This window comes from Dasypus novemcinctus, chromosome 21 (assembly GCF_030445035.2).
Source record: "Dasypus novemcinctus isolate mDasNov1 chromosome 21, mDasNov1.1.hap2, whole genome shotgun sequence".
NCBI classification, from domain to species: Eukaryota; Metazoa; Chordata; class Mammalia; order Cingulata; family Dasypodidae; genus Dasypus; species Dasypus novemcinctus.
In genome coordinates this window covers 67,028,386-67,051,139 of record NC_080693.1, presented here as the reverse complement: position 1 = coordinate 67,051,139, position 22,754 = coordinate 67,028,386, and the positions used below count along the sequence as shown (strand labels likewise).

The window sequence follows — 22,754 nt, the reverse complement described above, 5'->3', positions numbered from 1 at the left end:
CAAATGTGAACTAGAGGTTGCAGTATAATATTACTAAAAAGCTGCAACAATCTAAATGTACATGTACAGAAGACTGGGTGAATAAATTATGGTTTATTTGCACAATAGAATATTATATAGCTGTAGAAATGAATAAACTACAACATGGAGAAACCTTAAATTAAATAATTAACTTAAAAAAGTGAGTTATAGACTACACATGTATAGTATTTTTATAGTGCTATCAAAACCAAGCAAAATGAAACATTATTTTATCACACTTTTGATAAAACTATTTTTTTAGAGAATAAGTAATATAAAATTCAGGATAGAGTTATCTCAAAGAGTGGGGAGGTAGAGTGATGGGCTATAGGAGGAACCATGGGTTGATGCAATGATATTGGAAATATTCTAGTTATTTTGTTGATTTGTGGATTTATGGGTATTAGTACTAGGTAAATGAATTCATGTATTAATTGAAAAGACAAGATGGAAAAATATCTTTCAAGAATTACAATTTACAATAACTTTCAACTTGCCTATAACTGCTTTTATATCATCCATCATCTTTTTCAGAGGAATCTTTCCTTTAGCTGTAATACAAAGCATAGAAAACTTGGACAATGGCACAGAAAAATTATGAACAATGAAAGTCTATGCATTTTATGAAATTATTTGTGTTCACCTTAAATTTATATATCCTGGATTTGAGTGCTTGTTTCCTTATTAATAAGAGGGACCATGGTATTGGCTGTGGCCCCTGACCACAAGATCTGACCAATGTCAAATATACTATGTTTCCAGTTCTGAGACCCTTAGATACTTTTTTAGAAGTATGGAAAAAATACCATTCATGAAGGTCAAGTGTGGTATATGTTGTGTGTGTGTGTGTGTGTGTGTGTGAAATTTTACCTGGCACAGAAACTGATTGTGTCGCTTTATATTTTTCCAATGTTTTTAACTTCTGTTTCTATCTCAAAATGATGGTAATATGGTTGTTAGATGATTGAAGAAATATTCATGACATTCTATTCTCTATTATGGATATTTTTCTTTGAATCATTTTTGGCTCTCTTTGGTATTCATTCTTTCATTTACCTGCCCTGTTCCCTTGTTTTTCCCTACCATTCTCTAGTTTGAGAGCTATCGTAAATGTCATCTCAACATTATTCATAGTTCAATAGAATAACTTCAGATGAATAAAGATGACAAAAGATAGGATTTCTTTTGTAAGACCAAGTTCTTCTCCATACTTGTTAAAGATGCTTTAAATTTCCCAACTTAATCTAGTTTTAGAAATTCTTACACATTAGCCAAAAAAATCTAAGGTGTTCCCAAAAGAGTACAAAGTTTATTTACAATGCTCACCATCAGTGGGCTGATTTTTTATCACACTTCTACGTTCCTTATTTTTGAGCTTGATCCCCATGATCTCCAGAACTGTATTGAGGTTACTGACATCAACCTTTCCTCCTTCAGAAAGAGACAGATGTGAGAAAAGACACATAGTGAAAAATACTCTTTATGCTGATGAGTTAAATAAACACTCTCAATGGTCCTGGCTGCTGGTGAGTGTTAACTGGACTTACTTTTACTGGAAAGTGGTTTGGCAATAATTATCAAAATCCTTTAAAATGTCCATACCTCTTGGCCCACTAATTCCACTTCTGTGGATGTAGAAAAAGCTTATGTCTCCCTGAAAAAAGGTTTTCATTATAGTTTTAATAATAATAAGCTAAAAAGATAAAAACAGAAAAATACACCAAATTTAAATATATAATAACAGGAGTTAAGTAAACCAATGTATTTTCACTAGACAGAAGATTACATAGCCCTTAAAAAAAGATTATTACCATGGGAAAAATTCCTTTTTATATGGTGGAGTTATATTATATAGTCATTTAACATACATGAATTAAAATAATATGTCCATTAAAAAAAAGAGACATAAAACGAACAGCATAAATAATGCATATAATTCTCCCTGCCATTCCACGAACAGCAACATGTAACTAGAATAAACTTAACATAGGCAATATCAATTTATTCCTCAGTCAGATGGACTCATTTCACCTATACCTGTGATAATGTGGGTATATTAACTCAGTGTGATCCTAGTGTTAGGTATATTTTTGTATAGCATGACTCTTAGGCCAGTCAACTATTTCATCTAATTGCTTAACTTTAGAAATAACAATCTATTCCATCACTGGAGGGAAAAACCATTGGACTTATCTAGACTAGTCTTTTTAATGGCATCTTCACATGGGATTTCCAGAGCAATAAAAAAAGTTAACTATAAAGGCCTTCAAATTGTTAACATTGATTGTGATTGGATAGTAGGAGTATGATTGATTATATTTTCCTTAATTTAGGTTTTATATAATGGGTATGTGACATCTTTTATAATGAAAAAAATAAAATGAACAATTCACAGAGAAGCATTATGATGGTTATTTTTAGCATCATGAAGGCCAAAACTCGAATTAGACCTGTGTAAGAGTACACAGAAAGACAACCATGGAGACATATAAGACTGGTTTGTTTGAAATAACATTTAACCATACTGTTTGAATTCCCAGATTAGTTTTATCTTCTACTGAACAAGATTTATTTATTTATTTCTCCCCCTCCCTCATCTGCTCTCGGTGTCCATTTGCTATGTGTTCTTTTGTGTCTGCTCGTATTCTTATTAGGTGGCTCTGGGAACTGATCCTGGGACTCTCTGGAGTAGCAGAGAGGTGATCACTCTCTTGCGCCATCTCAGCTCCCTGGTTTTGCTAAATCTTATTGTCTCTCTTCTGTGTCTCTTTCTGTTGCGTCATCTTGTTGCGTCAGCTCTCCTCATTGGCCAGTACTCCTGTGCAGTGCGGCACTACTGTGTGGGGCAGCACCCTGTGTGGGGGGGCACTCTACATGGGCCAGCTCGCCATGTGGGCCAGCCTGCCTTCACCAGGAGGCCTTGGGTATTGAACCCTGGACCTCCTACATGGCAGACAGGAGCTCAATTGCTTGAGACATATCTGCTTCCTCTGAATGACTTCTATCACTACTGCACGACTAAGTTTTTTTTTCCTATTTTCTAAAGATCATAGGAAAACCAGAGAGATTTGAGGAATAAATTCCAAGATACAAGATGAGAGAATATCTGATCAAATGCAGATACACCTAAGGAAAAAAAATGTCTATAAGATGAATATATAAAAGGGTGACAGAGGAGTCATTATTTAATAACTAGAAAAACATAAATGCAAAGATTAAGAATCTCAGTCTTACATACTTTCTCATCACATGTATTACCCACCTCCAAAAGACTTCAAACCTGCTAGCAATCTATTCTGAAAAACTTTCTTATCACCTGTAAGAAAAACAATTCAGGACAAAGAATGACTCACAAAGGGAATATAAGGTTCAGAATTTCTTTTGCATAACTGTAGAAATCTATTCTTCTTAGGAATTTATCTTTCTTCACATTCAAACCATGATAAAGTTAAGCAACAACAACAAAAGCTCTCATTATGGTCTAAAAAGGAAATCTGGTGTAAAGGTTAAGGTTAATGGTCAAATTCTTGCTCCACTACTTACTAGCTTTGCTTAGGTAAATTATTTACCTTTTCTGTGTCTCAGTTTCCTCTGCTATAAAATGGGGATAATGTGTCATTATTGTGTGTGGTTAGGACAGTATCTGCCACATCATTAGGGTTCAACAAATGCTAGCTGTTATTATTAGATCTACTTACTCTGACAAACAAGGCAACAGTTGATTTGTATGCTACAGAGCTCAAACTCATATACTCATCTTTTCCTTGTCATTTTGGACTCCTAACACACTCTATTTCTATCTCATTTCCATTTTTTTCCCTTTTCTTCTTCTTCCTTTTAAAGTTTGGCATGTCAGTGACCTAATGGGTAATAGTAGGGATTTGTTTAGCCTTTGATGGCAAAGCTCATGATTGAAAGGTCTGCTAACTTCCATCTGATATAAGAATATGGAAAAAAGGAATATCCTTGCAGCTTGTAAAAAAGTTACATAAAGGGGGAGTGGATTTAGCTTAAGTGGTTGAGTGCCTGCTTCACATATATGATGTCCTGGGTTTGATCCCTGGTACCTCCTAAAAACAAAAACAAACAAGCAAACAAATGAAAAAATCTAACTTGGGGGAGCCGGTGTAGCTCAGAGGTTGAGTGCTGGCTTCCCACATTTGAGGTCTTGGGTTCAAATCCCATCCCTGGTACCTCAAAAAATTTTTTACTTGAGTTACCTGTAGGAAGAGATAGGCCTTTGTTAAGAAGGTGCTTTTATAAGCTCACTTTGGGTAGATGATGAGACTTTGTGTTTAAAGGAAGAAAGAAACAATATTCATAATAGAGAGGAGAGAGAAATTTGACATCCTTCCAGAAACTGAGGAAGTCAGAGAGTTTAGCACTGTGAAGGGGCAAGCATCAGGAAAAGGGAATTTCCAATGGCAGTGTATGGAAAAGGGACTCTGGGAGAGAACAGGAATTTCTCATGAGCACTTTTGCAATGTTTACTGTGAGAGATGTACATTCTTCACTTTCTTCTCTCTTGGGAAATCATCAGTAACATTTTTACTCCTCAAAATGATTTTGTGGAAGAGGATTCTTTTGGATGGTTTAATTTTTCACCTGAGTTGGCATAGAGTAATAGAGAGACTATTTATATGGAAACAAGAACTGCAGGATGGGTGAAGGTAACACCTGAACATGGGTTACTTTAAAATATAAATTTCAAAATTGGAACCAAACTCCCTGGAGCTCACAGTAATAACATAGGCAACTCACCATCAACTGGTAATAATTTTAGCAGTTCCAGGCATTCCTTATCATTGACTTCTATCCCCATGTCTCCAAGAACGTTTTTCAGATCACTGACATCAATCTTTTCTCCTTTGGAAAGACAGAGTGTTTATAGATGAGAATTTCTGAAATTCATAGCTCAATATTTTGAAGAAGTTCTTTTCACACTATTAACCTATATGAGCAATGAAATATTATCAACCTATATGAGCTATGATGTTATGTATTATTTTTATACTTGGAATATGTTTTTATACTCATATTCCCAATTTATGGTTAAAGAGCAAAAGCAAAATGGGACATGTTCAAATACAATGGTTCAATATCAAATCCAGAAAATCTTGTTCCTATGATATTAATATAAGGAAGGCTCTCTGAATATTGGATATAATGTGTGAAATGAAATCTAGTTACCAAGCTGGATAATGAATTGCCAGTAGGAATCATTCTGGCAGGAGGTATTATACTAAATTATGTGATTGATTGTTCACAGAAACCAAATTGTTTTGAGCTTTCCACAACTTTACCTTATTTATTAACATGCTTACCTAGAAATTAACTATTTACATGTAGGCAAAGAGACATATAAGTGAAAAAATATCTCTACAATATACAGGACTTGTTATCAAAAGACTAAATACTGTGGCTTATTTTTAGAACATAGTAATCCAAGATCAAATGATTTCATCAGGAAGAAATATTTTACAATAACTGGATGAAATGGCAAACAATATCTGTGGTAGACCAATGGGGAATGAGAATTTAAAATTTAACTGATTGTGTAAAATGTTAAGGTTTCAGTGTTATAGAAACTTACCTGTAAAATCTTCCATTCTTAGTATGACATTTTTCAGATCAACTTTCCCATCACCTGCAAAACATGAAGCAGTTACAGACCAGTGAGCCTTCTGCTTTCCCCACCTATGATATCTGCTCCCAACTAGAATATTGATATCATCTTGAATTTTAGTTCCAGATAGTTACTACATTTTTATATAATAAATGTTTACTTAGATATAAAAACAAGCTCTTTTAAGTTCTTTCATCCACATTGCTTCTTGCATCTTTTACTGCCCTCTTTATCCATGTTCTTTTTCATTAGAATATATCTTCTAGTAATTTACTTAAAGAAGGTCTGTGGCTAGTAAACTTTTGTGTTCTTGTATGTCACTGTCTATTTTACTCTTATACTTCAAAGTTAGTTGATTGGATGTTCAAGGTAATTTTCCTCTAGCACTTTGAAGGTATCATTGTTCCATTTTTTCTTGAATCAAATATTGCTAAAATGAATCCAACTCTTTTATTCTTTTGTGGGTAGTGTGTTATTTCTCCTGTTAACTATAATTTTCTCTTTGTCCTTGAGGTCATTAAATTTTGCAGTAATGTGCTTAGGCAAAGGTTGAAAAGAAATTTATCCTGCTTAGCACTCAGTGGGTTCTTTTAATCTAGGACTGTAGGAAAGAATAAACAAAAAATGAAATGATAATATGTGGATAATTCTAAAGGAACATTGATTGTATAAAACAAAAACAATAAGTTGGGAAGAAGTTAAATTCTTTAAAAATTCTAGGAACTTTGCATTGTCTTGGATGGGGGTAAAAGTCTAGGATAGCAGTGGATTATGACAAATGATGGATCCATGTCATAATTCCCAGGATCTCTAAAATTTCCAAATTAACAGAGAAAAATAATAAAAATAATTTAAAAGGCAAGAATGGAAAGAAGCACACTATCAAACAGGTGGTACAAATAGAGGCAGTGAGTAAGAATAAACACAAAATACATCAATAATTCCATAATTATTACAAATCATGCAATAATGTGAAGGATAAATTCAGATAGCTAATATGTTGTTTAGGATTTTTGCATCTTTGTTTATGAGAGAGATTGGCTTGTGCTTTTCTTTTTTTCGGGGGGGGGAGAGGTGTCTTCATCAAGCTTGGTTTTAAGGTTATGCCAGTCACATAATCGAACTGGGAAATGTTGTTTTTCTGTTCTTTGAACAGTTGAGTAAAATGGGCATTATTTCTTACTTAAATGTTAGGCAATATTCATCAAAGAACTAACCGAGGTCTGTAAAGCTTAAGAATTAAAAATAGCTGAAATATCAGGATTCATAAAGGTTGAAAGCAAAAGGACCAGGCAAATACTAATCAAAACTAAAGAATTAGGGAAGCAGATATGGCTCAAGTGATTGGGCTTCTGTCTACCATATGGGAGGACCTGGGTTTGATCCCTGGGGCCTCCTGGTAGAAAAAAAAAGCATGCCTGCAGTGAGCCAGTGCCTGCGTGGCAAACCAGTGCCCATGCAGCAAGCCAAGTGACCGTGCAGCGAGCCAGTGCCTGTGCAAGTGAGTCACACCACAAGATGGTGATGCAACAAAAGAGAGATGAAGGGGAGAGTCAAGGTGAGGTGCAACAGAAACCAGGAACTGAGGTGGCACAACTGACAGGGAACCTCTCTCCACATCAGAGGTCCCCAGGATCAAATCCTGGTGAATCCTAGAAGAGAAAAACGAGAGGAGAAGACAAAAAAAAGAGAAAGAGATACAGAAGATCACACAATGAATGGACACAGACAGCAAAAAACAGCAGGGTGGGGAGGAGGGGAAGGGGAAAAAGTAAAGTATTATAGTTATATCAACATCAAACAAAATAGGCTTTAGAAAAAAGCATTTCTTGAGATAATGAAAAGAAGTTTAATTCACCAGGAATATGTAACAATTGTAAATTTGTATGCAACTAATAACATAGCCTCAAAATATATAAAGAAAAATTGCAAAATTACAATGAGAAAGAGTCAAATTAAAGATCATAGTGAGAGGTTAATACACCTTTCTTAGTAGTTAGGATAACAGCCTCAGAAAAATCATTAAAACCAGAAAATTTGAAAATTTTTTTAACAAACTTGATTTTTTCAAGAATATAGGGAATATTAAAAAAAAACCCACGACCATATATTGGGTTCTAAAGCCAAATCTCAATAAATTTAAAAGGATTAGCATTTACAATTCAAAAAAATTAAGAAAACAGTTCTACTTACAACAGCATCAAAAAGAATGTGATCTAAGAATAAGTTTAACAAAAGATATACAAAACTTGCTCTGAAAACTACAAAACACTATTGAAAAAATTTAAATAAGATGAAAAAGAGAAAAACATTCTATCATTATGGTTCAAATACATAATATTATTAAGTTGATTGATTTACAAATTCAATAAAATTTGCAGTGGTTGAAAACTGATCCTAAAATTGATATGGAAATGCAAAGGAACCAGAATAGCCAAAAGCATCTTGAAAAGAACAGAGCTGAACTCATATTTTCCAATTTCAAAACTTATCATAAAGCTACAATAATCAAAACAGTGGGATACTAGCATAAAGATAAACACATAGATGAATGGAATAGAATTAAGAGTCGAGAATAAATCCTTTTTAAAAAAATCAATTTTATTGATGCATATTCATAAAACACACAATCCTTCCACCGTGTACAATCAGTGGTATCTCATATAATCACATAGTTGTGGATTTATCACTTCAGCCATTATTAGAGCATTTTCATTACTCCACTAATAATAATAATAAAAACAAAAAACAAACAAAAAATTCTACCCCTAATAATCACTTCTCAATCTCTCTCTTCTTTTGCTGCCATACATAGCTGCTATTCTGTTTCCATCTCTCTAATTTATTTGTATTTATATTTTGTATAGATGGAGTAAAAAAAATATGTAAAACATTTTTTCTAGTTTTTTTTAACTTAGTATACTTCCTTTTTAAAACCTTAGTGAAAGATTAATATATTACTATACCCTACTTCCATTGTTTGCTTTGGTTGTATTTTTGCCTGATATTAACATCAGGTAACATTAATGTATAATTGTTCAATTTCAAAGGAAAACAGTTTTGTATTGCAATATTACCCTAACTCATATATCTCAGGAGGTTTTGCTAAGCTATTGTCCCTTGTTACATTTTTTAGCTTTCCTTCTAGTAATATACATGATCTTAAGACTTTCCCTTTCAATAACTGTCATACCCATATAATAACGCTGCTAGTTACAAACACTGTGATGTGCTTTCACCATTTCTATTCATTTCTAAAGATTTATGAACAACTATTTTACCAGTTCTGCATATGTTAAACCTCAGCTTTCCATTCTCTAACCTCATTCTATTTTCTGGTGACCTATATTCTAGTTATTAACTCTATGAGTTTACAAAATATATTTAGTTCATAATAGCACAGCCATACATTATTTGTCCTTCTGTGTCTGACTTCCTTCACTCAACATAATGTCTTCTAGGTTCATCCATGTTGTCATATGCTTCATGACTTCATTTCTTCTTACAGTTGTATAATATTCCATCACGTGTGTACACCACAATTTGTTTATCCATTCATCAGTTGATAGACACCTCGGTTGTTTCCATCTTTTGGCAGTAGTGAATAACATCACAATGAACATTGGTGTGCAGATGTCTGTTCATGTCACTGCTCTCAGTTCTTCTGGGTATATACCCAGTAATGGTATTGCAGGATCACATGGCAAGTCTATATTCAACATCTTTAGGAACTGCCAGACAGCTCTCTACAGTGACTATATCATTCTGCATTCCCACCAACAGTGAATAAGCATTCCTATCTCTCCATATCTTCTCCAACACTTGTAGTTTTCCATCTTTTTAAAAGTGGCCATTCTGGAAGCGGACTTGGTTCAATGGATAGAGTGTCTGTCTAACACATGCAAGGTCCATAGTTCAAACTCAGGACCTCCTTGACCCATGTGGAGCTGGCCCACATGCAGTGCTGATGCGTGCAAGGAGTGCCATGCCACGCAGGGGTGTCCCCCACGTAAGGGAGCTCCACGCACAAGGAGTGCGCCCCATAAGGAGAGCCACCCAGCACGAAAGAAAGTCTAGCCTGCCCAGGAGTGGCAGCCACACACAGCAGGATGACACAAAAAAGAGAGACACAGATTCCCAGTGCCGCTGACAAGAATAGAAATGGACACAGAAGAACACACAGTGAATAGACAGAGCACAAACCTGGGGGGTGGGAGTGGAGGGGAAGGGAGAGACATAAATAATAACAATAAATCTTTAAAAAAATAAATAAAGTGGCCATTCTAATAGGTGTGAAATGATATCTCATTGTAGCTTTGATTTATATTTCCCTAATTGCTAGTGATGTTCATCAGTTTTCATGTGTTTTTTTCACTCTTTGTATTTCTTCATTGGACAAACGTCTAGGCAAATCTTATGCCCATTTTTTAACTGGGCCATCTAAGTGGAACACCTTCACTGACCTACCTTAGGGGTTATGTCAACTCTTCAACCCTACCATAACATTGTCCACAGGTGCTTTGATTGTCTCTTCCTGCTACAAGACATCACACTGGTCCATTATATTGATGATATGCTGATTGGACTTAGTGAGCAAGAAGTAGCAACTACTTTACAAACTACTCTAAACTTTTTGGTAGGCATTTGGATAAGAGGATGGGAGATAAATCCAACAAAGATACAGAGACCTTCCACCTCGGTGAAGGGGCATGTCAAGATATCTTTTCTAAAGTGAAGGGTAAGCTGTTGCATCTGGCCCCTCCTACAACCAAAAAAAGAGACATGAAGCTTAGTTGGCCTCTTCAGATTTTGGAGACAAGATACTCCTCATCCAGGTGTGTTACTCTGCCTATTTACCAAGTGACCAGAAAAGCTGCTAGTTTTGAGAGGACTGGAACAAGAGGAGGCTCTGTGACAGGTCAAGGCTGCTGTACAAGCTGCACCTGGGCTATATGATCCAGCAGATCCAGTGGTGCTGGAAGAGTCAGTGGCAAATAGAGATGCCATCTGCAGCCTTTGGCAGGCCCCTATAGGAGAATCACAACACAGACCCTTAGGATTTTGGTGCAAATCCCTGCCATCCTCTGCAAATAATTACTCTTCTTTTGAGAAACAGCTTTTGGCCTGCTACTGGGCCTTAGTAGAGACTGAATGCTTAACCATGGGCCACCAAGTTATTATGAGACCTAGGTTGCCTATCATGAGCTGGGTATTGTCTGACTCCCCAAACCATAAAGTTGGGCATGCACAGCAGCACTCCATAGTAAAGTGGAAGTGGTATATATGAGTTAGGGCTCAAATGGGTCCTGAAGGCACAATTAAGTTACACGAGGAAGTGGTCCAAATGCCCATGGTCACCACTCCTGCCATATTACCTTCTCTTTCCCAGCCCACAGCTATGATCTCTTGAGGAGTTTCTTACAGTCAGTTGACTGAGGAAGAGAAAACACGGGCTTAGTTTACAGATGGTTCGGCATGATATGCAGGTACCACCTAAAGTGGACAGCTACAGCACTGTAGCCCCTTTCTGGGATGTCCCTCAAGGACAGTGGTGAGGAGAAATCCTCCCAGTGGGCAGAGCTTAGAGCAGTGAACCTGGTTGTTCATTTTGCTTGGAAGGAGAAATGGTTGGAGGTGTGTTTGTACACTGATTCATGGGCTGTTGCCAATGATTTGGCAGGATGGTCAGGGACTTGGAAGGAACATGATTGGACAATTGGTGACAAAGAGGTCTGGGGAAAGAGTATGTGGATAGACCTTTTTGAGTGGGCAAAAAACATGAAAATATTTGTGTCCCATGTAAATGCTTACCAGAGGATGACTTCAGCAGAGGAAGGTTTTAATAATCAAGTGGATAAGATGACCTGTTCTGTGGATAGCATTCAGCCTCTTTCCCCATCCATTCCTGTCATTGCCCAATGGGCTCATGAACAAAGTGACTATGGTCATAGGGATGGAGGTTATGCATGGGCTCAACGACATGGACTTCCCCTCACCATTGCTGACTTGGCTACAGCCACTGCTGAATGCCCAATCTGCCAACAGCAGAGACTCACTCTCAGACCCCAATATGGCATCTTTCCCTAAGATGATTAGTCTGCTACCTGGTGGCAGGTCGATTACATTGGACTATTTCCATCATGAAAGGGGCAGTGGTTTGTTCTAATTGGAATAGACACACACACTGGATATGAGTTTGCCTTCCCTGCACCCAATGCTTCTTCCAAAACTATCATCTGTGGACTTACTGAATGTTTTATCCACCACTGTGTTATTCCACACAGCATTGCTTCTATCAAGGAATTCACTTCTTTGCAAATGATGTGTGGGAATGGGCACATGCTCATGGAATTCACTGGTCCTACCATGTTTCCCATCGTCCTGAGGCAGGCAAATTGATAGAATGGCCTTTTGAAGACTCAATTATAGTGCCAAATAGTTGGCAATACCTTGCAGGGCTGGGGCAATGTTCTCCAAGAGGCTGAGTACACTGTAAATCAGCATCCACACTATGGTGCTGTTTCTTCCATAGACAGGATTCATGGGTCCAGAAATCAAAGGGTGGAAATGGGAGTGGCACCACTCAATATTACCTGCAGTGATTCACTAGGAAATTTTTTGCTTCTTGTCTCTGCAACCTTAAGCTTTGCTGGTCTACAGGTCTTAGCTCCAAAACGAGGACTGCTTCCCCCAGGAAACAAAACAACGATTACATTGAACTGGAAGTTAAGACTGCCACCTGGCCATTTCGGGCTCCTCGTGCTTCTGAATCAACATGCAAAGAAGGGGATTACTGTACTGGTTGGAGTGACTGATCCTGACTATCAAGGGGAAATAGAACTGCACCTACATATGGAGGTAAAGAAGAGTTTGCTTGGAATACAGGAGATCCCCTAGGGCAGGGGTTCTTAGCCTTTTTTTGTTCCATGGACCTCTTTGCCAGTTAGGTGAAAATCAGACCCCTTACTAAGTTTACACTACACTGCGTATCATTTAATAAATATTTCACACCTGCACCAGTATGTCCCCACAAGAATAATGTTTTTTTGAATATCAATTCAAGCTCATGGACAGCTTGTTAAGAACCCCTGCCCTAGGGCATCTCTCACTACTCATGCCCCGTGAATAAAATCAGTGGAAAACTGCAACAACCCAATCCAGACAGAGCTAATAATAGCCCAGAATATTCAGGAATGAAGGTTTGGGTCACCCTACCAGGCAAAGAACCATGGTAGGCTGAGGTATTTGCTAAGGGTAAAGGGAACATGAAATGGATAATGGAAGAAGGTAGTGACAAATACAAACTTTGACCACATGACCAGTTACAGAAATGAGGACCATAATGGTTATGAATATTTCTTCATTGTTTTGTTATGAATATGTTTGTGTGTGTATATATATTATGTATATTCTTGTTTTCTTCCTTTCCCTTTCCCCTTATATGACATAAGTTGTATAGTTTCATGTCATAGTATTTAAGGATGTCAAGTTTAAGAGTGAATATTATCCAGGGATTTGTACCGTATTCTTGAGGGATATGGTGTGCTTCTAGTTGTGTGCAGGACGGTTGAGCTTTGCTCGGCAGAAAAAAAAGTCTGTTATTGTTTTTATTTAGAGATTAACTATGTTCTAAGGTGATGTGTATAGCTGCCAAGCTGACAAGAGGTAGACTGTGGTGGTTAGGCTAATGTGTCAACTTGGCCAAGTAATGGTGCCCATTTGTTTGGTTAAGCAAGCACTGGGCTAATCGTAATATAAGGGCATTTCATGGACTGTAATCATCAGTGAGTTGATTGCATAGATGGCTGATTACATCTACAAATCAACTGAGGAGATTGCCATCAGCAATGAGTGACATCTCATCTAATCAGTTCAAAGCCTTAAAAGAAGTGATTTCAGCATTCAGAGAGAGAATTCCCATCTCTACTTCAGATAGCCGGCATCTCCTGGGGAACTCAATGAGGACCTTCATCAGATTCCCTGGCTTGCAGCTGTCATACAGAATTTGGACTTGTGCATCCTCATGGTCACATAAGACAATTTTATAAATTCCCATACTATTTAAAGCTATCTCCTGTCAGTTCTCTTTCCTTAAAGAACCTTGACTAATATACCCATTAATAGTAAAATGGATAAATAACTTGTACAGTAATATCATAAAATACTATATGGCAGTGGAAAGAATGAACTGCAGATACGTATTACTTGTGGATGAATCTTAAGTATATATTTGTGTGAAAGAAATCAGTCAAAAAAAAGTTGCATGCTGTGTGATTCCATTCATATAAAGTTCAAAAATGGTCAAACTATAATATTTTGAGATGAATATATATGAGGTAAGTATAAAGAAAAGCAGTAGAGTGACCATCTTAAGGATCATGATAGTGAATAAATTTAGTGGGCAGTGTTAGCAAAGATATGCATTGTGGGTTCTGGGTGCTGGTGGTGGATATGCAACTGTTTGTTTTATAATAATTAGTTAAGTTCTACATTCATGTTTTACACACTCTTCTTTATGTATTATGTTTCATAATGAAAAGGAAAAAGTTACTCCAAATCTCATCTTCCATAGGTACAACCACCGATCATTCCACAGATGATAATATCTGAAGTTGTGAGGCAGGATAGGCAGATATAGAGAATTACTTTAATACAAATTATATAATATCATAAATATAAATGTCATTTAAAAATAATAGTCCTGAATTTCCAATAAATATTTCTTTACTACAAGATGTATTTCTAAAAAGATTTTTTTTTTTACTTTCAGAGAGTATTAAAAACATTAAGAGGTGGTGTATTAGTCAGCCAAAGGGGTGCTGATGCAAAATACCAGAAATTGGTTTTTATAAAGGGTATTTATTGGGGTAGGAGATTGTAGATACCAGGCCATAAAACATAAGTTACTTCCCTCATCAAAGTCTATTTTCATGTGTAGGAGAAAGATGGCTGCCAGACGTCTGCAAGGGTTCAGGCTTCCTAGGTTCCTCTGGATTCAGCTCTTCTGGTTTCTCCACAAGGTCAGGTGTAGACTCTCAAAGTCTGTCGGCTTTGCCTCTTTCCACAAGGTCAGCTGTAGACTATCAGGTGAACAGCTCTGTCTCTCTCCCCAGGGCTCCAGCTTAAGACCAGCATTAAGCTCCAACATCAAAACTCCAACATTAAGAACCCTCGACTCCGTCCTTTGTCGTGCTCTAATGACATGGCCCAATCAAAACCCTAATCACAACTCAATCACGCCCAGGTACAGACCAGATTACAAACATAATCCAATATCTATTTTTGGAATTCATAACCATATCAAATCACTACAGGTGGAGTCATATATATATATACATATATATTTTAAAAGATTTATTGTATTATATTATATTATATTATATTATATTATATTATTTATTTATTTCCCCCCTTGTGGCTTGCTTGCTGTCTGCTCTCTTTGTCCATTTGCTGTGCATTCTTCTTTGTCTGCTTGTATCCTTTGTTGCCTCATCTTGCTGCACCAGCTCTCTGCAGGTGCAGGCCATCAGCTCTCCATGGGCGTGGGCCAGCTTGCCTTCACAAGGAGGCCCTGGGATGCAAACCCATATGGTAGATGGGAGCCCAGTCGATTGAACCACAGCTGCTTTCTACTTTATCTTTCAAATTTAGAAACTATCAAGTGACACTCTTCTATGAAAATAAGAACATAATATTCTCACACTTCTTTGCATTCCTTTCCCCCCACTTTCATATTTTTGCTAGTTTTACCATTATTTTTATATTTCCATTTATGCATATATTCTATTTTATATCCATAACCCCCACAATTGTCTAAACTTTGTTCTATATTTAAATGGATTCAAAGATCACCAACATCCATTTTACCAGTGTTTCTTTCTTCTGAATTTTCAGTCATCTTTAAAGTAACTGTATTTCTTCATAGTTTTTTCCAAGAGATGTTGGGAAAAAAATTCACTAATTTTTTTCCATACTTACGAAAGTTTGAATTTTGTCTTTATACTTGAATGACATCTTAGCTGTGAATAATATTCTTTGTCATGCTTTCTTCTGCAATTTATATATGCGCCTCCTCTTTTTCCTACAATTGAATGCTGCTTTGACAAACTAACACTACCCTCTCCATTATCTGGATGTCTGATAAATTATTGTTTTTCCTTGAAGTTCAATAGATAAATCAGGAAACATTTCAGAGTAGAACATTCTGGATCAAAATTTTCTGGGACCTAGGGTAGTGTTTTTGATCTATATCCATTCCTTCCTTCATTTTAGAGAAATTTTCTTATTTCTTAAAATATAGTTGACTTTTAATTTTTTACTTACTATATTCTATTCTGTATTCTAGCAATAATTGCTATTCTTATGTTGGATCACTTTTATGAATCATCCATACCTATTAGTTTTTCATTGTACTAATTGCATTTATTTATTTATTTGTTTGTTTATTTATCTCTCTCCCTTTCCCACCCTCCCACCCCCAGTTGTCTGCTCTCTATGTCCATTCGCTGTGTGTTCTTCTGTGACTGCTTCTATCCTTATCAGAAGCACCAGGAATCTGTGTTTTTTTTTGTTGCATCATCTTGCTGTGTCAGCTCTCCATGTGTGCGGGGCCATTCTTGGGCAGGCTGCACTTTCTTTTGCGCTGGGCAGCTCTCCTTACGGGGTCCACTCCTTGTGCGTGGGGCTCCCCTACGCGGGGGACACCCCTGTATGGCACGGCACTCCTTGCACGCATCAGCACTGCACATGGGCCAGCTCCATGTAGGTCAAGGAGGCCTGGGGTTTGAACTGTGGACCTCCCATGTGGTAGGCGGACGCCCTATCCATTGGGCCAAGTCCACTTCCCTGTACTAATCTTTTTGTCTTTTTTCCTTTGCATTTACTGTGATTAAGTCTTCTCTTTATGCCAGTAGCATGATTTTCAGCCATATCTGCTTTTAACTTGGATGTTTATAATTTAATAATTCGATGGTGGTTTTTTGATACTTTGTTTCTTTAGATATGCAATTTTTCTTTTAATATCAGTATGTTATGCTACCAGCTCATTTACTTATTTAATTTATTTCTCTCCCCTTCCCTGCCCCTCCATCCAGTTGTCTGCTCTCTGTGTTCATTTACTGTGTGTTCTTCTGTGTCCACTTGTATTCTTGTCAGTGGCACCTGGGATCTGTGTCTAATTTTGTTGTATCATCTTGATGCGTCTGCTTTCTGTGTTTGCGGCGCCATTCTTCGGCAGGCTGCACTTTTTTCGTGCTGGGCCACTCTCCTTATGGGGCACACTCCTTGTGCTTGGGGCTCCCTTACACGGGGAACACCCCTGCCTGGCACAGCACTCCTTGCATGCAACAGCACTGCGTGTGGGCCAGCTCATCACATGGGTCAGGAGGTCCTGGGTTTGGAGGTGGATGCCCTATCCGTTGGGTCAAATCCACTTCCCTACCATCTCTCTTTTTTAAAAATCTTTATATATTTTTTGTCTTTATTTATTTTTTAATGTTACATTAAAAAAAATATGAGGTCCCCATATACCCCCTACCCCTTCACCCCACTCCTCCCCCCATAACGACAACCTCCTCCACCATCATGAGACATTTCATTGTACTTGGTGAATACATCTCTGAGCACCACTGCACCTCATGGTCAATGGTCCACATCATAGCCCACACTCTCCCACAGTCCACCCAGTGGGCCATGGGAGGACATGCAAGGTCTGGGAACTGTCCCTGCAGACCACCTGGGAAACTCCAACCCCAAAAATGTCCCCACATCACATCTCTTTCTCCCATTCCCTACCCCCAGCAGCCACCATGACCACTCTCTCCACACCAATGCCACATTTTCTTCGATTACTAATCACAATAGTTCATGAATAGAATATCAGTGAGTCCATTCTAATCCATACTCTATTCCTCCATCCTGTGGACCTTAGAATGGTTGTGTCCACTCTACATCTATATCAAGAGGGGGCTTAGATTCCACATGGATGCTGGATGCAATTCTTCTGCTTTCAGTTGTAGGCATTCTTGGCTCTCTGGTGTGGTGGTTGACCTTCTTCACCTCCATGTTAGCTGAGTGGGGTAAGTCCAATAAACTACAGTGTAGGAGTTGCAGGTCTGTTGAGGCTCAGGGCCTGGCTATCACATGTCTACCATCTCTTTTTGAACTCTAGTTTTATTGAATCCATTAAAGTTCTTCTGTAATATGAAATAATTATGAAGAACTTTGTTCCTTGGTTATATTTTATAATAGATGGAGTTATTTGTCTTTTGTGTGCTATCTTCCTTTCATCTATCTTCTTTCCTTCCCCTTTTCCTCCTTCTACTTTATTTTCCTGTGATAATACTACAGTTGTTGCCATGTCTCTTCATCTCACATATGCTTCAGTAGCTCTATCCAAAGCTTCATTTTATTCTCAGGAATTAGTGTAACTTTTTATGACCCTTTCTACTGTATCTGAGATGAGTTTGCTTTCCTCAGTGAGATACATTTGGAGAAAAATTTTCTACCCGTTTTTATTGTAACATAAGGGTGTGGTGAAATGTTGTGTGCTCTCTGTTATAATACTATGGCCTTGCCCTCAGACTTCAGGTTTGATTAAATGTCCCAACAAGGGTTCATTGCACTTATACCTCCAATTAAGTGGAATTAACCCAGGTAAGGATACTAACTAAATCGCAGATATACTCATGGGATCATATGCATGGGCTTCATATCTGACCTCCTGTTCAGCCTGTAGATCTGAAATTTTTACTTCCATTAGTGGGTAGTTTCTATTGTTCATATACCTTGTTTTATCAATTTCTCACTGCAATTGTTTCTTTTCCCTCCTAATAAGATGAGAGAATGAAATAAAGTTATTTACTCAATTGGCTTTACCCTAGATCTGGGCATTTTAGTGAGAATTTTCTAAATTTTGCAGCTCACCAATTTAGTTTCTGAGGGAAAGAAAGATTTAGAGGAGTGTGGCTCTACTGTACTTTCTCTACTCTAAGAATGTTATTTCCTTGTCCATTCCCTTTTAACATTTATGGCATTAGGCTGTTCCCCTTAAAAATTTTTTTTTCCTGTACTGTTTCTGGAGGTACAACAATACCAGGTTGCTGCATGGAGTGGACAGAGCCAGCCCTTTTTCCATCTCCCTACTCCAAAAACCCATTTAGTATATTGTCCTCTGATAGAAGATGTATCAGATATTAAACTGATAAGAACAGATACTATACTTGATCTTAGCCAAAAGCCTGAGAAGTGATAGGTTGTTTCCCTTTTGTTATTTGATTGATACTGAATTTCTTTGGCTGGATTTTTACTTTTTAGTTTTTGCTATTGTTAATTTTGTTAGGTTTTGGAGGAAGGGAATTTTTTCCTCTTGAAAATGTTTGATTTTATTAATATACTTAAAATCTTAAGCTCATTGTTATACCCAAGGTCTTACTGTAATAGTGTTATCATGGCTCACTATTTGTAGTTATATCCCTTAATGAGTTTCTCTTTATCTCCAGAACAGTCGAGGCACACATACTGGAAATACCATTAATTGATTTTAATCATTCCTCATCATAGGTAATTCTCTGTTTCTCTCATTTATTGTTTTCTGTTGTTCATTCTAATTTCCTCTTCTCCATTCTTTGACCTGTGAATGGTCTGTTTGCACTTTCACCAATTTTCATTAGCCACAGTGGAAGACATTGCTGGTCTTGGATTAATGAAGAGACAGGATAAGCTTTCACTGGAGACCTGAATTCTGCTATAAGTTTTTCAAAAGTATTATCAATATCAAGCATTGTCATTGGTTTATGGGTGCATTCAAACTAAGCTGCCTTACAGTACATACATTTTTGTCTACAATGCTCACCATCAACCAGCAGGTTTTGTGAAAAATCTTCAAGTTCTTTATGTGAGAGTGCAATCCCCATATTTTCCAGAAATGTGTCCAGGTTACTCTTATCAATCTTTCCTCCTTAGGAGAGACAAAATATTATGAAAAAAATAAGACACCAAGATGTGAAAAAAGTCCTTACTAATCTATGTGTTTTATAGTCATCACTTTAATCATGATAACCTAAAATCAAAGAAGACCTATTCAAGGGTACAAGGAGGGTTATCATTAAAACCAGATGTTCAATCTCATCCTGACTATATCTTTTATTCATATTTACTCAGCCCAAATTCTAAAGGGGGCTGGGTAATCGTCCAGGGAATTGTGGCATAATTTATCTAAAATACCCATAAATATTGGGAAAATACACATAGGAGATGTTCAATTTAATAAAAGGAATTAATAGAATATTTCACATTTATCTGCTTTCTCATCATACTTCTCACTCACTTTTAAGAGTCTTCACATGATCCAGCAACCTTTTTTGATACACCTTTCCTTCAGCTGTAAGAAAAGGCATAATTCAGTTGGAGAAAAACACTATGGAGACTTCTCTGAACAAGAAAATTTCTACGATTCTTCTCCTAATCTCATAATTTAAAAAAAGATTTTAAATGATTTGCTCTAAAAGTCATCTAATTTGTTCTCAAATTATAATAAATGTTTGTTTGGAGAAAGACTTTAATAAGGCAAATATGTTTATTCTTGTACAAAAGGCAATGATTTTTATTTTAAAACTTATGAAACATATACTCCATTTGATTTATTTCTCTCTCTAACTTCTTTCCTCTCTCCTATACCCTTTATTCTTTCATGTTAACAATTTCCCACATTCCCTCAGGTATTTTCATGGAATCAAAGACAATACACATTTCTTGGTCTTATTGGCAGGTGATGAGTGAAATAGCTATTGATTCCCATAACATAAATTAAATGACCTAGATTGTTGTTTGTGAAAATCAAGTAATCCTAAAAGTTTCAAAAATGATGGATAGGAAACCTTTTAACAATTTGGATTCATTTTAGAAGAAAATCTCACAGTCAACCATTCTAAAGCCCCTTGAAGGATACATATATATATTTTTAAGTATATTTTTAATTTTAAAAAAAGATACTTGGATTATATAAATGTTACATAAAAATTATAAGGGATTTCCATATGCCCCGCACCTCCCACATTTTCTTACATTAATAACTTTCTTCATTAGTGTGGTACATTCATTGCAATTGATGAACACGGTTTGGAACATTGTCACTAAGCATGAATTAGAGTTTACATTGTAGTTTACACTCTCTCCCACACAATTCTGTAGGTTATGGCAAGATATATAATGATTTGTATCTGTTGTTGCAATGTCATTCAGGACAGTTTCAAGTCCCGAAAATGCCCCCATATTACACCTGTTTTCTTCTCCCTGACCTCAGCACCTCCAGTGGCCACTGCCTCCACATTAATGATACAATTTCTTCCATTGCTAGAATCACAATAAGTCTACAGTAGAATACCAGTAAGTTTACTCTAGTCCATATTTTATTCCCCAATTCTGAGGCTTCTGGAATGGTGATGCCCATTCCATCTTGGGGAAGGGTTGGGGGAGGGAGCAGGTGGACACTGGGGATTGGTGGGTATATGCTTGAAACTACAATATTGAAAATACTCTTTTGACAATAGGGCAAGGGAGGATTACTGGTTTAAGACATACATATTTAAAATCCTTACCGTCAGTTGGAAGAGTTTTTGCTAAATTGATATATTCCTTATCTGTGACCTCTATTCCCATGTCTCGCAGAACATTTTCTAGGTCACTGACATCTACCTGCTTTCCTAGAAAAAAAGAAATGGTGACAAATAAGAATTTGAGAAGAACACAAAATGAGTGAATTTTTACTATCAAATTCCATTACCTGGCAGTACTTTCACTTATGTACCATTAAAATAATTTTATGGGTACTTAAATATCATGTATTGTACAACACACAAAAATTTAAAATTCCTTTGATTAATTATATAAGCAAGTAAAAGTAAAATACATAAGAATTTTGTTCCTCTCTTCACAAAATAGAAATTTAAATATCTTTTCTGACAGTGTTTAAACATTGTTAAGAGTAGTATGGGAGCAGCGGCAGTCCCCCGGGTGCAACGGCAAGCACCAGGAAGGAATGAGGGTCCAACAGTGAGCCCCTGATACTAATGACTATGCTTCTGAGCCTATACACCTGAAATAAGAACAAGGCCTAGAGCAGCACTGTGCCTAAGAGTTCCCTCCTGACAGCCTCTGTGTTACTCAAATGTGGCCAGTCTTGAAGCCAACTCAGCAAGTAAATGCACTGCCTTCCCCCCAGCATGGGACATGATACCTGGGGATGAGCCTCCCTGGCACCGAGGGATCACTACCAAGTACCAGCTGATGACGTAACTAGAAAATGACCTTGAATTAAAGGTTCAACACGGACCAGCAGAATATCCCTGTCTACATATAATAACAGGAGTTAAAAATGCTGTTTGACCTAAATTAAGGGGGAAATGGAAAGGACAAATGAGTTTATATGGCTATGAGTCTCTAAAGAAGAGTCTGGATGTTGTCAGAAGGATTGCTCTTATGCATACCTGAGCAGAGTCTCAGAGACAGATAAAGTAGATACAACCCCAGGTACTGGTTCTTTAGAGGGCTAAAGAGACCAACAGGTTTTATGGTCATGGCAGATGGAGTTCACTGCCATGTGAGTTGGCCCCTCTTTGGAGTTGGTGTTTCTGCATGATGGAGCTGGACTCAGATGTGATCTCTTTTCACAAGCCTTTCCTGTTACTTTATTGGAATTGTAGTTGGTGCTGGAGTTTAAGATATATCTAGGGGATCTGAATCTCTGGACTGACAATATGATAGCCAGGCCCTGACCCTCAACAGACTTCAGCTCCTATACTCTGATTTATTGGACTTACCCCACTCAGCTAACATGGAGTTGAAGAATGTCAACCACCACACCATGGAGCCTAGAGTGTCTACAACTGAAAGCAGGAGAATTGCATCCAGTATCCATGTGGAATCTAAGCCCCCTCTTGACATAGATGTGGAATGGACACAACCAATCCAAGGTCCACAGGAAGGAGGAATACAGTAAGGATTAGAGTGGACTTACTGATATTCTATCCATGAACTATTGTGGTTAGTAATCAAGGAAATGTGGCATTGGTGTGAAAAAAGTGGCCATGGTGGCTGCTGGGTGTGGGGA

General features: G+C 37.2%; 1 protein-coding gene and 1 non-coding gene across 2 annotated transcripts; both read right to left on the bottom strand.

Moving 5' to 3' along the window:
* Window positions 1-223: 223 nt before the first annotated feature.
* On the bottom strand, window positions 224-21,443 carry LOC131275070 (uncharacterized). The gene is made up of 8 exons (XM_058284466.2): window positions 21,244-21,443; window positions 19,974-20,027; window positions 19,500-19,604; window positions 5,615-5,668; window positions 4,783-4,887; window positions 3,284-3,337; window positions 1,348-1,452; window positions 224-572 (listed from the first exon to the last, which is right to left on the bottom strand). Exons 1-8 carry the CDS (start codon window positions 21,302-21,304, stop codon window positions 484-486), a joined length of 627 nt encoding a protein of 208 aa, XP_058140449.1. The 5' UTR covers window positions 21,305-21,443; the 3' UTR covers window positions 224-483.
* Window positions 18,707-18,897, bottom strand: LOC111760567 (U2 spliceosomal RNA). The gene has a single exon (XR_002794209.1). It is a non-coding gene; the product is annotated as a U2 spliceosomal RNA (small nuclear RNA).
* Window positions 21,444-22,754: the final 1,311 nt, after the last annotated feature.

Excerpts from the sequence above, each read along its gene's own strand:
- LOC131275070 (XM_058284466.2), bottom strand. The coding sequence starts at position 21,304 with ATGGGAATAGAGGTCACAGATAAGGAATATATCAATTTAGCAAAAACT. Across the intron at positions 19,605-19,973 it reads TCATGTGAAGACTCTTAAAA|GAGGAAAGATTGATAAGAGT; the intron begins GTGAGTGAGAAG and ends GTCTCTCCTAAG. Across the intron at positions 3,338-4,782 it reads AAAATTATTACCAGTTGATG|GTGATAAGAAAGTTTTTCAG; the intron begins GTGAGTTGCCTA and ends TTTTTCTTACAG.